The sequence below is a fragment of the Rousettus aegyptiacus genome, unplaced genomic scaffold, assembly GCF_014176215.1.
Source record: "Rousettus aegyptiacus isolate mRouAeg1 unplaced genomic scaffold, mRouAeg1.p scaffold_m13_p_5, whole genome shotgun sequence".
NCBI lineage: Eukaryota > Metazoa > Chordata > Mammalia > Chiroptera > Pteropodidae > Rousettus > Rousettus aegyptiacus.
Window position 1 is genome coordinate 99,167,732 of NW_023416308.1, and position 15,149 is coordinate 99,182,880.

Sequence of the window (15,149 nt, forward strand, 5' to 3'; positions counted from 1 at the left end):
ACCTGATAAGACATAATTTCCATTCCAATTTTATCCAATGCGAAGTCATATGCTTGAGCCATTTTTTCCCTGAAATAAATGAGATATTTTTTTAAAATTACTTTTGTTATCAAAATATATCTACAACTATACTTATCATCATAACTTCTCATCATATGATCAGAACAGCATTTGAACCTTTTGCATATATAAACAAGAATGTTAAGACATCTTCTTTTGTTTAACTTGTCAGTGTCATTAATTTATATACTTTCTTTTACTGCTTGTGAGCTTATTAACAATAAAGCCCAGATTTTAACTTATCTTTATATCCTTAAAATTGCCTAATCTTATATGTAGCAGAGTAATACATGAAAATATCTGATTTTAAAGAGATAAGTTATATCTTAAGATCTATTAGCTCTGAACTAAAATTTAGAAAGAACTTCTCTAATAAACAATAATGAAGAAAAGGTAGAATTCTATTTATAGAAATACTTGCCTCTTTGTTATATATAAAAATAGCATTTGAGAAGGGCCATTATTTAGAGTCAGCAAAGATAGATGTGCAGGTGTAACTCATAGCAGGGAGATTACATAACAGAATTATCAAAGATGCCTTGGAATACTTAGGTAGCACATTGCATGGTAACCTGCTAAGAGTGGTGCCACGACAAGTAATAAGATGCTTTTTATTAAGTCTGACAAGCCTGTCAATGAAGTGAGTTGGTGTGGCAAATGTTCAATGTTTGAATATAGAAGAGGAGCTTAGATGATTCAGTTCTCCAGAATAAGACCAATATTTTAAAAATATTTCTTTAAAAAATATTTTTCCTAAAGTTTACTTACATCTCAAAGAATATCGACTTTTTGACCCTAAAGTCTCTTTCACCGTCGAGTTAAGAGAAGGTGTGAGTTACCGAGGGATTAACTGTGTGCCCAGGGAGACCTGCATTCTTAAGATCCTGATTTAACTTACTTGTAACTTGGAAGTTTGCCCTTGGTTTCTCGAACATATGAAAGATAACACTTCCATAAATCAATGTGCAAAACCTTCATAAGGCATCTCTGAAATAGCTATAAGTACAAGAAAATATCAAAACCCACAGGTTAAATTTCACATGTACATGGGTGAAATGGAATGTTAAAAAAATAAGTTCAGCTCCATTCATGAATTTATCTTACAAATAAAAGACAAATAACAACTCCTTCCTCTTTCCTAATTTTAGATAATCAAAATCATTCTCATTATTTTGGTCAGTAGACTATAATCACTTTTTCTTTTCCAAAATTTTTATTATAAATATTTTCGGGCATACAAAAAAGTTGAATAAGTACAATGAACTATATAATTGCTATCTAGATTCAAAAAATTATTAATATTTTATTATAGTTGCCTTATATATGATAAGTTTCAAGTTAAACTTCAGCATAATATTCAAAGTATATTTTAATAAGACTCACCTTTTCAACCTTGTCATAATTTTTAGCTTTAATCTAAAGGGAAACAGAAAAATATAGGATTAACATTCTTTTCTGACTAATCTTGTAAATTCATCTCTATACCTTCCTATTAATTCTACTAGAAGTTTGAACCCAACATGGACATATGCATTGTAAATATAACTTATGTAAACCAGTCTTATATTAATAGATTTTCATATATTATGTTGAAATTTTGTGAATTTAAAATTTTGTAAAATAGTCAACAAGATGAATACAGATAAATATATAAGGCGTAGTAGGGCAGGAGGAAACTGCTAATTTTGACTACACAAAAATGTTTGTCACTCAGGCAAACTACTATATTCTAGGCACTGGGGTGACCAGTGAACAAAACATGCATAGTTTGCCCATGTTCTCGTTGAGCTTACAATGTTATGGGGAAAATAAGTGCCAAGGTGGGGGGGAAGTACAGGGAGCACTTAGGAGCATAAAACTCAGACTTGAAGATTTGCAAAAGATTTCCTGAAAAACGTTAAGATGTTAAGGATGAGGTGTTGTACTGGTAACGAAGGGGAGTATTCTGGACAGGAAGACTGGCATGTACAGAAACCAAGGTTAAATACTATTAGATTTCCTTTTCTCCTGAGTATTTTCATCAGATGGTAGGTGGAATTAGTTGCTCAATTGTGATATGTTAGCATATCTTTGTTTCACCCTGATAGATGAATAATCTGATTGATTAGAAAAATCTTGGCTTATGGTCCTTTTCTCTCAGTAGCATATATAAATGTGTCCATTGTTTACTGGCTTAAGATGCTACAGAAGAGCTCCGACGAGAGTCACTTTTGCTGATAGTCTGTTTACTCTTTGTCTTGGGAATTTGTAAGATTTACCCTTGGTCTTCAGTTCGTACACTTTCACGGGAAATAACTAAATATAAGTCTTGGTCCTTTGAGGCAGTTTAGTCAAGGCTCTAGAGTCAGACCCCTTGGGTTCACATTCTGACTAATCAGTCATTCAACCTTTTCCCTCATCTACATAAGGAGGAAAATAGTACCTATTTTGTAGGGCTGTTGTTAGGACTCAAGTTAATAAAGGTGAAGTCATTAGGACACTGCTTGGTAGAGTGAGGACTTATAATTGTCATTTATTATTATTACCACAAATTCTTCCTGTAACTCACCATGCCCTTTGAAGCTAAACTCAGGTCTTTTTCAGCCCAAGAATTTTCTTTTAAAAATTATTGCCTCTCTTCCACCAGTCCCCCACTTTTTTCCTTTTAAAACTCCTATTACACACATTAGGTCTCCTTATTCTATCCTCAAACTCTATTAATTTTTACATTTTCTTTGAATTTTGCTCTAGGTTCAAAAATAGTTGTTTAGCTAAATTTTTCAAGACGCTTAATTTAAGTCTCCATGTCACCATTCTCTTTAATTTGACCTATTGCTGTGATTGGTTTAAAAATAATGGTTTTTGGTTTGAGTGTTTTTTAATACTGCACTTCCAATCTCACTATGTTCATACTATCTTGTTCAAGTTATTGTCTCTCTCCTGCAGCAGCTCCATTTTGTTGGAGGCCTATCCCAACGATTTTATATTCCTTTCTTATTGCTAGATCTTTAGCTGTGCAGTTATTTTTTTCTGTCTATTCGCTGAAACTCATTACTGGCAGTCTTAGAGTAGCAGTTGATACCTTCTCTCCCATGGCAGCTATGTAGCAGGTATAGACAGAAAATTGGCTATTGGTAGTCCTCTGACAAAGAGCAAGAAAGAAATCTTTGCTCACAGGGAGGGAGGACTCAGCCTGCCTGATGTCACATTCCTCTGAGGGAGAAAGGCAGCTAAGAGGTTCCAAGTATTTCTGTAGGTCGGTTTCTTATACCTTGTCTTAGGCTCTCCACCAGCACTATTCTTTGAGACAGCCATACACCTGAGGTTTCCTTGCATCCATTTGGTTGGCTGAATACAAGTAAATAGGTTGAGAGTGGGAATGAAGTAAGATGAGTTCGAGCAACTAGCTTCCCAAAACCAATGACAGGTTACATATAGTTCTTAAAATAGACCAGGAAAACCAAAACTACTCACTGGGAAAATTGGCAAAGAATATGAATAGGCAATTTCCAGGAGACAAAATGGAAATAAATGGTTAAAAATAATATGGCAACATGTGCAAACTTATAAAATGGGAAAAACAAATTAAAATAATAGATCACAATACCAATCGGAATGGTAAAAGCTTAAAAGTGTGTTAACACTACTGAAGCAAAACGAGTAAAAGGAATTTCACACATTGCTGTAAGAAATATGAATAATTTTGGCCTTTAAGGAAAGTCATTGGCAAAAGTTACTCAAATGAAAAATACACATCTTTTAACCTAGCAATTCCCCTTGGAATCTACCACAAAGAAATAAAAGCACTAGGATATAAAGGTGTTTGTACAAAGTTATTTACTGCAAATTTTCTAGCAGCAAAAAGTTCACAAAGTAAATGCCCACCAATAGAAGAATGGTTTGGTAAATTATGGTGCATCCACATCATGGAATAGTATCTACCCATGTAAAATTAATTATAACTACAAGGGGTAGTTTGGGGAAATTCCTACTTTATTAAATGAAAGATAAAAATGTGTATAATATAATCCATTTCTGTAAAATGATGATCAAAAATGAATCTTATTTATATATGCTTATATATGATTTTGTGAGCATGGAGAAAATATGGATGACACACTAAGTTGTTAATATAGTTATGATGGGCAGAGTTCCATGGGTGGAAGACAAAATAGAGACAACAGACTGTACTTCATCTGATTTCATTTATATATTTCAGTAAAAATTATGTCTATATATAAGAAATATAAACCAAAAAAACTTTCTTTCCTACACAAAATGGTCCTATATCTTGGATTCATCAATTATTTATTACTTCAATTGTTATTGGTTCAACACATACATGTAGAAAGACACTTTTGACTAACACAAGAGCAATGTTATTATAATTTACCCCATGAGAGAAAAGCAAAGGTTATGATGCAGATTATATTCAAATTCCATTATTGTGAAACAAGAACCTGTGAACACCCTTCCTTTGGTTATCCGACTACTACTGCATTTTCTTCTTTAAAAGAGTATTATTCTAGGTATTGTTTACTAGTATTTATGTAAAAATATCTTAACCTATAAATGTTCTTAAATATATTTAGCATAGCTATGTACATTTGTACAGGAATTACTTGATAACTAAAGCTTGCTTTAAATTTTAAAAATAAAGAAAAATTCTTGATACTGCTTTAATTTTATTTTGACAGAGATTCTCAAGTCTATCCTTAACCAAAGTCTCAATTTAAAGCCCTTTATATACATAAACATAATTTTGCAAAGCATACTAGAAATTGCTCATAGCTATTAAAAGTAATGTTATGCAACTCTAAATAATGGGGGCTCTTATGTTTAGTTTTCAGTTCTCACACTTTAATGTGCGAAAAATTGTCTCAGGTGATTGTTAAAAGTGTGGGATTCTGTTTTTTTAATAGGAGTCTAAAGTTATTCTAATGTGAAAATTTTTTTAAATGGTTGGACATATACCAAAATACGAACAATTTATATGTTAGTGTGATAGAAGTCTATGGCCATGCCACTCTGAACAAGCCCAATCTTGTCTGAACTCAGAAACTAGGTAGGGTTGGGCCTGGTTAGTACTTGGATGGGAGATCACCTAGGAAGACCAGGTGGGGTAGGTATAAAAAATAAAAAATAAGGGATTGTAAACTGACAAGGTCCTCTCAATCTGTGAGGTCAACCAAGGCTTGTCTCACCTAGTAAACCTTTGACTAACTGTGGTAACATCTATTTTAACAGTTTACATTAGCTGCGCCCTTTACCTGGAACATTTTTGTATGGAGATTCAAAGATGTCACAATATTTAACTGTTCAAAAATAGTTTTTTCTAACCAAACTAAGAATAGTTTTCATATTTCATTGAGAATTTTATAAAATGTTAGTGTAAAAGCCTATAAAGCTAACATTTTTCTTATCAGAGAAAGAAACTTCTACATGTAAATAATGTTTTGGCTGATTTCCTCGAATTCTATATATTTTTTTCTTAAAATACATCTTGAGGAAAAAAACGAATCCTATAATATCAGAATTTTTTTAATGTTATTTTTTAAATGGTCAATTATAATAATCATCAGCAACTGTACAATTAATTATAACTGATTCAAAAACATTTTTGACAAGTGAACCCAAATGATATAATTCTATATAGGAAAGTAAACAAGCGAAACAATCTAAAGGAAAAAGTAAGTCTCTATATATTTTGTTTAGGTTTTCATATAATAACCATTTGGAACAAGTCATGCTTATGTTTTAAGACACTACTGGGGGGGGGGTGGCTAGGGCACATCTCAAGTGAGTTTACATGGCAGATGCTTAAAATAAATGTGATAAATAAATGAATTAATTGCAAACTCATGTTCCTAATTTGTTCCCTAGATCTTTTCTAAAGAATAGCCTACACACTTTTGTAGAATTTAAGACAATGAATTTAAATTGAATCTGAGCTGCAGGAGCTGCCTGATTTAAAAACCTTATTCCCCATCCTGAAACATGAAAGCCAATGGAATCCTTAAAACAAACTGCACCTTCTATTTACTCCTTTTCACTTTTTTCTGCTGCTCTCCAATCTTATGCCCTGAAAAATATTGAATATTATAGAACTGACAGAGTTTTAAAGAATCTGGGAAATGTTGAATGGCACTTTCAGATCTACCAACAAATTTTTAAGTTGCTGAAGTAACTGCAGATTATTCTCTTTTCCACCAGCCAGGCACAATTTTCAAGTAAAGTTATTAAAGGAATGTCTGCAAACAAATTCATTTCATTCAACAAATAATTGTGTGCCTATGCGGCAGTCTCTTTTTTAGCAGTGAAGATACAGTAGTGGAATAAAATAAGTTTTATGACTCATGGAGTTATATTTTAGTAAGGGAGTCAAGAAAATAAAGTGAGTAGTTTAAAACTTTTGCTTATCTGTACTACCTAACTTTTCTACAATCTATTGTATTCTGTTATAATTTTCCTATTAAATGTACCTACAAATATATGCCTACATATACACAGATTTAGATTTAACAGACTGGCCAAAACTTGATGTCCCATAAAAAATCATAGTTCTTTTGGGCATTTAAAATGTGTCACAGAAACAACATATTTGTTAAACATGAATGTAAAGTATGTCTCATTCATGACTGAAATAAAAATTTGTTAACCAAAATACTATCTTTAATTCTAAATTAAATTTATGTTCATTTTGATTCTTTGTACTAACCACATTAGGTATTAATTAATCTACTTTTCTGAACTAACTGAAAAATATTTGTAATATGTGCTTACGATTTGTCAGGTGGTATAGGATATATGGACCTGAATTTTATTAAAGATCTTATAATCTAGTTGAAAATAAAATTATTGGAAATATAGGACTATAATTTTATTTTATATATGCTCCATGTCCTATAAAATTCAAAGGAAAAGGAGTTCCATACAAACTAGTTACCAAAGAAAGTTTCACTGAGCAGTTGGAATCCAGGCCATTAACGAAAAAGTTTAAATCAATGAAATAATATGAGTTTCTGAATAATGAAGATATCCACATAAGAATATTTACTAGGAAAATAGGTTGGCTAATTGTAATGGCGGTCCATTACAGAGGGTCCCAAAAAGCTAAGCAGAGTTTAAATCTGATACACAAAAAATTGGGTGTCACCCAACAATGAACGTATGGAAACTATGGCTAATCAGTACGGTCAGTGGGTGGAAGACAGAGGTGGTTTTCAGTGCCATGGGATAAGGCAAGCAGGCATTAACTGGGAGAACAGCTAAGAAGCTGTTGCTATCATTCTTAACTGGGGTAATAGTTACCTAGGGGAAATGGGGTAACAGGGAAGAAAAAACAATCATATAGAGGAAAAACAATATATTTTTCATGGGGGAAAAATAAAAAATGTTATGGTAATTGCTGTAAAATTTACTTTTTATTAGATTATATGAGGTGACCATAAATAAGTCAGGTAGAAATTGTTTAAAATTAGGAGATAAAGATTGGTTTTCAAATAAGATGGTGGAATTAAAGATGTGTATTTGAGTCATTGTTTTAATTTCTCAAAAATGTCCATTACCAGGCAGAGGAAAGGAACAGAACTGAGTGCTTGAGATAAAAGAAAAAGGATAAAACTATGTCTATGAAGTTAAAGAACATATAAGAGACCTAATGGATGGTGGGATATGCCACAGGTCAAACGGAATGAGGGTATAGAAAAGATTAGTGGATCTGGGTATAAGAAAGTTACTGCTTATCTATTACAAATTTAAATTTAAAAGTTGAAATCAATTACAAAGTACTAATGGTAACATTTATTAAATATTTAATGTATGCAAGCACTACTCCAGGAGTTTATATGTAACTAAGGATTAATTCATTCAATCCTTAAAACACTCAAGTAAAGTACTATTATTTACTACTTAAAATGAGAAAACTGAGGTGCAGAACAGATTCATAACTTGGTCAAGTTCTTAGCCACAACACTGTACTGTTCTGTAGCAAGATATATGTATAAGGATGTTCAACAAGAGTCCTTCTAATCAGAAAATTTAGAAACCTAAATGACTTAAGGGCAGAATAACTGAATAAATTATGCTTTGTCCAAACAATGGAATGGGTTATACATATATACACTTTAAAAGCAATGATATATATTTATAATACTGAATGAAAATATGTCCATGTTATTTTTAAAAGTGGAAATTCAAAAAATATATACATCATTGGTATGTTTATCTATACATCTACCTATTTCCCCCCCTTCTACATGTCTCTATTATCTATAGTGACGAACTCGAGAAATACACACAAAACTGTTAGACAAAACTGATATCACTAGAAGTGAAATAATTTTTGGTACATATTTCCATTATACATTTAAATAAATTTCTATAACAATTTCACAGCAATAGAGTTGGGTTTTTGTTTTATAAGAGAAAAGAAAAAAATATAGCTGATTTGGGAGAGTAAATTCCTCTTCTGAGTAATTAACTGACATTTTTCTCTGGTTATAAACATTTCCATTTTAAATTCATTTTGAAATGCTCTCAAATTCTTAGGCCTACAAAGCTAAAAAAGTTAAATGATTGCTAGGTAAATTAGGTAAAACTGACTTTCACCAAGACTGTTAAAAGTAAACTAAATTTGATTTTGGTCCAATTTATACGGCTTTTGTCAACAACCATCACTTAACATTTACAGACTCAGCCTGTTTTACTTAAAAAATGTCTACTTTTTATTCATCGCCATGACAAAGTAAGTACTTTGTCAACACCATGCCAAATATTAGTTTTCAAAAATAACTAATTTGCAAATTTTGAATTAAGGAAAATAGAGCAGGATATTTTACTTGAGAAAAGTGAGTGATTTGGTCTGAAGTATCAAAGTCACTAATTTTTATAGCTCAATTGGTTTTGCTACTGTAACCCTACTATGCCACCTCCCTCATCACTCCTTTGAAATTGATGTATGGCATAAATCTAAATGGTAAACTAAAATCAAGAATGAGAAATGTGTACAATTGTGAGATCCTCGAATTACCAGGAGTGTCAGAGAACCAAGTTTATAAGCCACTGATGTCAAAAATGGTATCCATTCTGTACTGCACAGCCAGAGTAGTGCTCAAGTAGATGTGCTGATTCACTTCTCTTGAAGGTCTAATATCAGTTTCTTTCTTTCACATTAACTTAGTTTTTTCTATCTTTCTACCTTAATTTTCGGCTTTTATGAATTGTCCTCAATAAAGTGAAAATCCTTCCAGGCAAATTAAAAATATCATACAATAATATAATTTCTCTAGAATTACTATATGAACTTTTATACATCACCTTAGAAAATATCTCACCCCACTCTCATTTGCTGAGTTAACTTCTCCTTAGTAAGTATAAGTCTTTACAATTCTTTCATCACTCACTATACTTCTCACTGCATAAAACTCAGAATTGCTATTTTCAAAAAATAACAATTGAATTATTGGACAAAAGCTTTATTTTACTCACTCCTCTACTACAGATCATTTTACTTTCACTAATTAACAATTTCCTTCCCCTTTTTTGATATCCAAATTTTTAAATTTATTTTTTCCTCCCCATTTTAACAGATTCCTATTAGGATACCATTTTGCTTGCTTAATTTTAAGTAGCATTAGATGGCATCAAATTTTCCAATGTACTTCCTTGTTACTAATTCTACATACACTTTAATACTGCTGAATCAGGTATAACATTTATAGAGGTCTCTAGTATCATGGGTAATGCTTCATCTAGCCTTTCTTAAAATCACTTTTCAAAAACAGGATTTTCAAAAAGTGGATACAAATTCAGTGAAATACATTTCTCCACTTTTTGAGCAACTTGCCTTCCAGTATTTCTCTATCAATATAGATTTATGAAGATGGAAAAAACCTATTTTCCTCATTCTGTAAAACTTATAACGTATTCATCAGACTAAAATATTACATAATTACATAATAAAATACTACAATATAAAAAATCAGTGCTATTTGAACTCTTAACTTTAGATCCGGAGTTATAATTACATCCTGTAACTAACTTGGCTACCTTTTATCATTTTATCCAATAGAATCAACATTTGTATTATGACCCAATTCTAGTTTTCTCAATCCTGTTTGCAGTTTATTTCTATTTAATTGAAATGACGTAATTTCACAACTTCTTTCAAATGTTTATCAAATAATCTCCAAATTATCCTTTTCACAAAAAGCTGTACATTTAATCTTTTTATCTTGGACAAACTATACATTGTCCATTTTTACTAAAATTCTAAAGCAATTAAAAGAAATTACCTAGGCTTACTTTAAAAGGGCATGCTGGCAAACTTTAGTAGTGAAATACCAATTCTAAATGGTCAGTCTAAAATGATTGTAAAAATGAAAGCTATTTAAGTAAAATTATATTTGTTAGTTTCTTATTAAGCAAAAACTTGAAAGCTATTTTGTACATGGATGTACAAAATAAAGGACTGATTAAATAGCATTTATCTAGAACAGACTACTGTAGCATAGTTAAGTGATTCTGTATCATAAATAACAAAATATGCTACTATGTGAAAAAATGTTACAAAAAAGTTTCAAGTTTTTACTTTATAAATACCCACATCTAAAAAAGCTAACAGTGAAAGGTAGTGGAAATATAAATTTTTTTCCCCATTATGCTTATACTCTTCTAATTTCCCTGCAATAAACACATTTTACTCATTTTAAATATTTAAAATTTTTATTTTCCTTTTTAAACAATCATGACAAGTTGTTTTTCCTTCCTCATTATCTTTTCTTTCAACTACCATTCGATACCACATCATTATGCTTGTCTTTTAAAATTGAACTATTCAATTCCAAAATCTTCATTCATCTACATAGTCACAACTGTTTATGAAAGCCTATGATAATGACTACTTGTTCAGCATTCCATCTAGGTATTATTCCATTGACGAATTTGAAAACGAGTCATCATCATAATAAAATCCCACAGGACATATTAGCCTTTTCCAGCTAGTTCTGCTGCTGGTAAGACTGCATGTTCCAGGGCTGGATCCTTTTCGAGCTCAATAAACCCTTTCTTTCAGAAAATAAAAACCCACGAAGGCACTGATTTTTATCAGTTTATTTCACAGCACCCAGAATAGTGCTTAACATTTAGTATTCAATAAATAGTTGCTAAAAAAAACATGGATATAAATCTATTGCTGACTGCATATTCACTCAAAATTAACTTGTGGAATATTATACTATCTTAACTATCAATGGAAATGTAAAAATAAAAATGTACAACTTTTATAGAAAGCTGATTATGAGTTCTGTGATTCTTGTTAAAACATTAAAAAACTTCACTTAAATAAAGGGGTTTATTCTTAAAGTATTAACCAAAAAAAAACACTTCAATAAAAATGTTTAGAAAGAGTGCTACATTTTATACTGTCAGTCAATTCAGAATTAACAATTTTAAAAAGTGGGCAAGGACTAATCAAAACTCTAATATGGATTTTGAAAAATTTTCACATGGTTTAGATAATTCCATGTAAATACCCTAATCGATTTTATTTCATTCTTTTGAATAAAAACATGGTTTTTGTTATGTAACTGCTTCTAATAAGCAACGTAAAAGATGAGAAATTGGGATTTTAAAAATGGAAGTTTAAACAGGTAGATATAGCTAACAAATTATTGTTATGAAAAACAAAAAAAAAGGGTCAGGTAAAAAAAAAAAACATTAAATTCCAGAAGAATCAAGTTTATGAATTTTCTTCCTCTATGAAAGACGTTTCCAAGTTGAAATTTTGGGTCTATTTTAATGGGTTAAGTCATATTTTGAAATTTTAGTGTTTATCTCCAGAATGTTTACAAAACAATCTAATAGGTACTTAAATTTTAAACTTATTTTTTCCTTATTTCATAAGGTCCTAAGTGTGTTTCTCCAAATAGGCTATATTTAACGGCTTAATAAAAGCATATATTATCTTGTCTGGAATTGGATTTATATGGTTTGAAATGTTTGGTTTGTATTTTCCAAAGTGATATCATCGAAAGTAAAGAATTAAGTGCAAATCCTATATGGAATATCCATTAAGATTTTAGTAGGCAAGAATGAAATAAAGATCATACTGGAATTCCTGTCATAAAAAGGAGGTCCTCTTTGTGCTATCACTGAAATGTAAAGAAAGTTGAAGAGACGAAAACCTGAATAATAAGCTCTGAGTCAAGATGAAATTTTATTCTGTAAATCAGTAATCCCCAACCTTTTGGCACCAGGGACTGGTGCTCCTAGCGCTGGGGAGCGGCTGCAAATACAGATAAAGCTTTGCTCACTAGCCCGCCACTAATCTCCTGCTATGCAGCCAATGGATGGGGGGCAGGGGGGTGGAGTTGGAGACCTCTGCCATAAATGAAGTACAGAAGGAAGGCTCCTGTAATCTACCAAACGCATGGTCATTTTTTCTTTCTAGTAGATTCTAATATACAGGTCTAATTTTGTCCAAGTTTATGTAGTGGAGCTGGCAGCTTATAAAAAGCTGTGACATATAAAAAGTAATAGGAAAACATTTTCTTAATGCTGTTTCTCAAAAAAACCTGAGCTCTTCACAGCCCTTTCCCAATCACTACCTAAACCTGAGGAAGGAAAACAGGGGAACTGGAACAAGACCATTGTTCTGTTCCCTTCCTGTATCCCCTCAGCATCCCACAATATGCACAAAAATAATCTTAGGATGGGCTTTCAAATTGCTACAGCTGAAATACATTGTTGGCTAGGAAGGCATGCATGCTGGAAAACCAGATTTTATTAAGAGTTTGCCTTACACTTGGGAAAACTAGTTTACTACACAAAATTCATGTTAACGTGCTCTATATGATTGTTAAAAAGATGCCTTCATTATTCCTATGTCTACTATTTTCAATGACCTTATTGAATAGCTCAAGAAAGTGTGTACTGTGAATCAATATTTTAAAGGTAAATGAATTTAAGAGAAAAAATGAATGTAACTCCCCACAGAAATATACTGTTATAAAATCTACTTAAAACTATTATCATTACATATTGGTAACTCAAGCTTTCACTCATGTCTAATGTTGAGTTGCAAGACTATAAAAAGCTCAAGATATGTATGAGAAAAATAATTTGCAAAGATTTAAATGGCAAATCATTGTTTTCATCAACTAAATGAAACTCTATGCACAAAATATGTATTTTAAAGAAAAAAATATTTGTAGCAAGTCAAAAACACCAAAATAACAAAAAAAAATTGGTCTTTCATCTCAGCATATTTATCATTCCTTCCAATCTGACATTGAGGAAAAAAAACATAAGCAAGATAACATACTATTTAATTATAAAAAAATTGCTCGAACTTCTAAATAGCAAACTGTGATAAAGTTTCTCTTAACTCCACTATAGTGTTCCTGAAAATAAGAAAAAACAAAACAAAAATGGTGTAGGATATCAGGTTTCAGAAAAATAAATTCAGTCTTTAAAAATGAAATACTCAATCTCGCTCATAAGAGAAATGCAAATAAAAACCACACTAAGTTCACAATTTTTTACCTATGAATATTGGCAAAAATTAAAATGTAATAACATTGCAGTAAGAGGATGCGAAGAAGTTGGCTCTATCAAAGTTTATCAATAAGATTTTTAAATTGTTACAATCTCCGTGGAAGGCAATTTGAATTTAGAAAATTAAAAAACCCCACATACTCTTTGATTCAGAAATTCCCATAGATACAAGAATTAAATATACAGACATATTCACACAAGTGGAAATGATATGTACGCAGATATTCAATGCAGTAATGTTTGTAATAAGACAAGTTTGGGAAGAACTTCAATGTCCTTCAGAAGACAGGTTAAACAAAATACAGAGAATTATGTACTTGTTTAAAAAAAATCTAGTCCATGGCCATGCTATCCTGAACAAACTAACCCCATCTGATCTCAGAAGCTAAGCCAGGTTGGGCCTGGTTAGTACTTGGATGGGAGACCACCTAGGAAGGCCAGGTGCTGTAGGTGTAAAAAATAAAAAAATAAGTGATTGTAAGCTGACAAGGTCCTTGCAATCTGTGAAGTCAACCAAGGGTTGGTTGCCTTGCCTAAAAATAATAATAATAAAATAAAGTAAAATAAAAAAAGCTCTAAATTTTACTTTGTTGAGCAAAAAAAAAATTTTTTAAATAGTAAGGTGAAAACAATCTAAGATCGTGTAATTATTCATGCAAAAAGAGCAGAAAAAAATAAGCTGAACATTTGTCACTAGGCAGGGAAACTGAGACAAAAGCCTTCTGTAGGTCCCTTTTGTATCTTAGACTTTTTAACTATATTTTTTCAAAAACAGATGTATTTTAAAACTCTTCAGATGATACATAACCTTTTGTGGTATCTTTTATGTTTAAACATATTTCTGTATTTCACCATCAATTCTCAAAACAAAGATTCCTAATACTCTAAATGTACAAGAAATAGAATTTGTATTATGCACACAGAGATTAAATGTAAAATGTTGTTAAATTATCTAGCTACTTTTAAGATAAGGGGTTACTTTTGTAGTTTCTAAATACCTAACAACAGATTTAAAGCATTTTTAATGAAAACAACCAACTGTAACACAAACTGAGGGCCGAGGCACACACTACCATAAAAATTTAACTCATTTAGTCATATAATTTTCAAACCTAAAAATGGATATTAACTAATTAACACTGTCACCCAATTACAGTGTTTTATAAAGTAATTATAACATTTAATAATGAGAGTATTAGTGATATACATGGGTAAAAATTTACTTTAAGAAACTGTTAGAGGCCACAAATTTTATAAATTTCTGACACTAAACAAATTAAACTACATATACCAAATTTATAAGCATAAAATTCAGTCATTTTCCTCTTAAAAATGAAGCTAAAAATACCATTATTACAATTCTAATAAAAGTCCTTTCATTTATAAGAACCTTCATTAGAACAGATTGACTTTGGGGGAGAAAATAAGAGTAACTTGATGGATATTAACTAAACGAATAAAAATATTCTTTAAAGTACATATATTTTTTAGTTTGAAGAAGTTATAATCACAAATGTCCAAAAATACACAGGTAACTTTGACAATATTCTACT

General features: G+C 31.1%; 1 protein-coding gene across 1 annotated transcript in view; it reads right to left on the reverse strand.

The window, feature by feature from the left end:
* CSTF3 (cleavage stimulation factor subunit 3) overlaps positions 1-15,149 on the reverse strand; it is a 62,176-nt gene that overhangs the window by 17,594 nt on the left and 29,433 nt on the right. The window contains exons 4-6 of the mRNA XM_016147097.2: positions 1,444-1,476; positions 959-1,056; positions 3-69 (exon numbers count right to left, since the gene is read on the reverse strand). Of these exons, the coding sequence (XP_016002583.1) occupies positions 3-69; positions 959-1,056; positions 1,444-1,476 (198 nt within the window). The remainder of the gene's footprint in view (positions 1-2; positions 70-958; positions 1,057-1,443; positions 1,477-15,149) is intronic.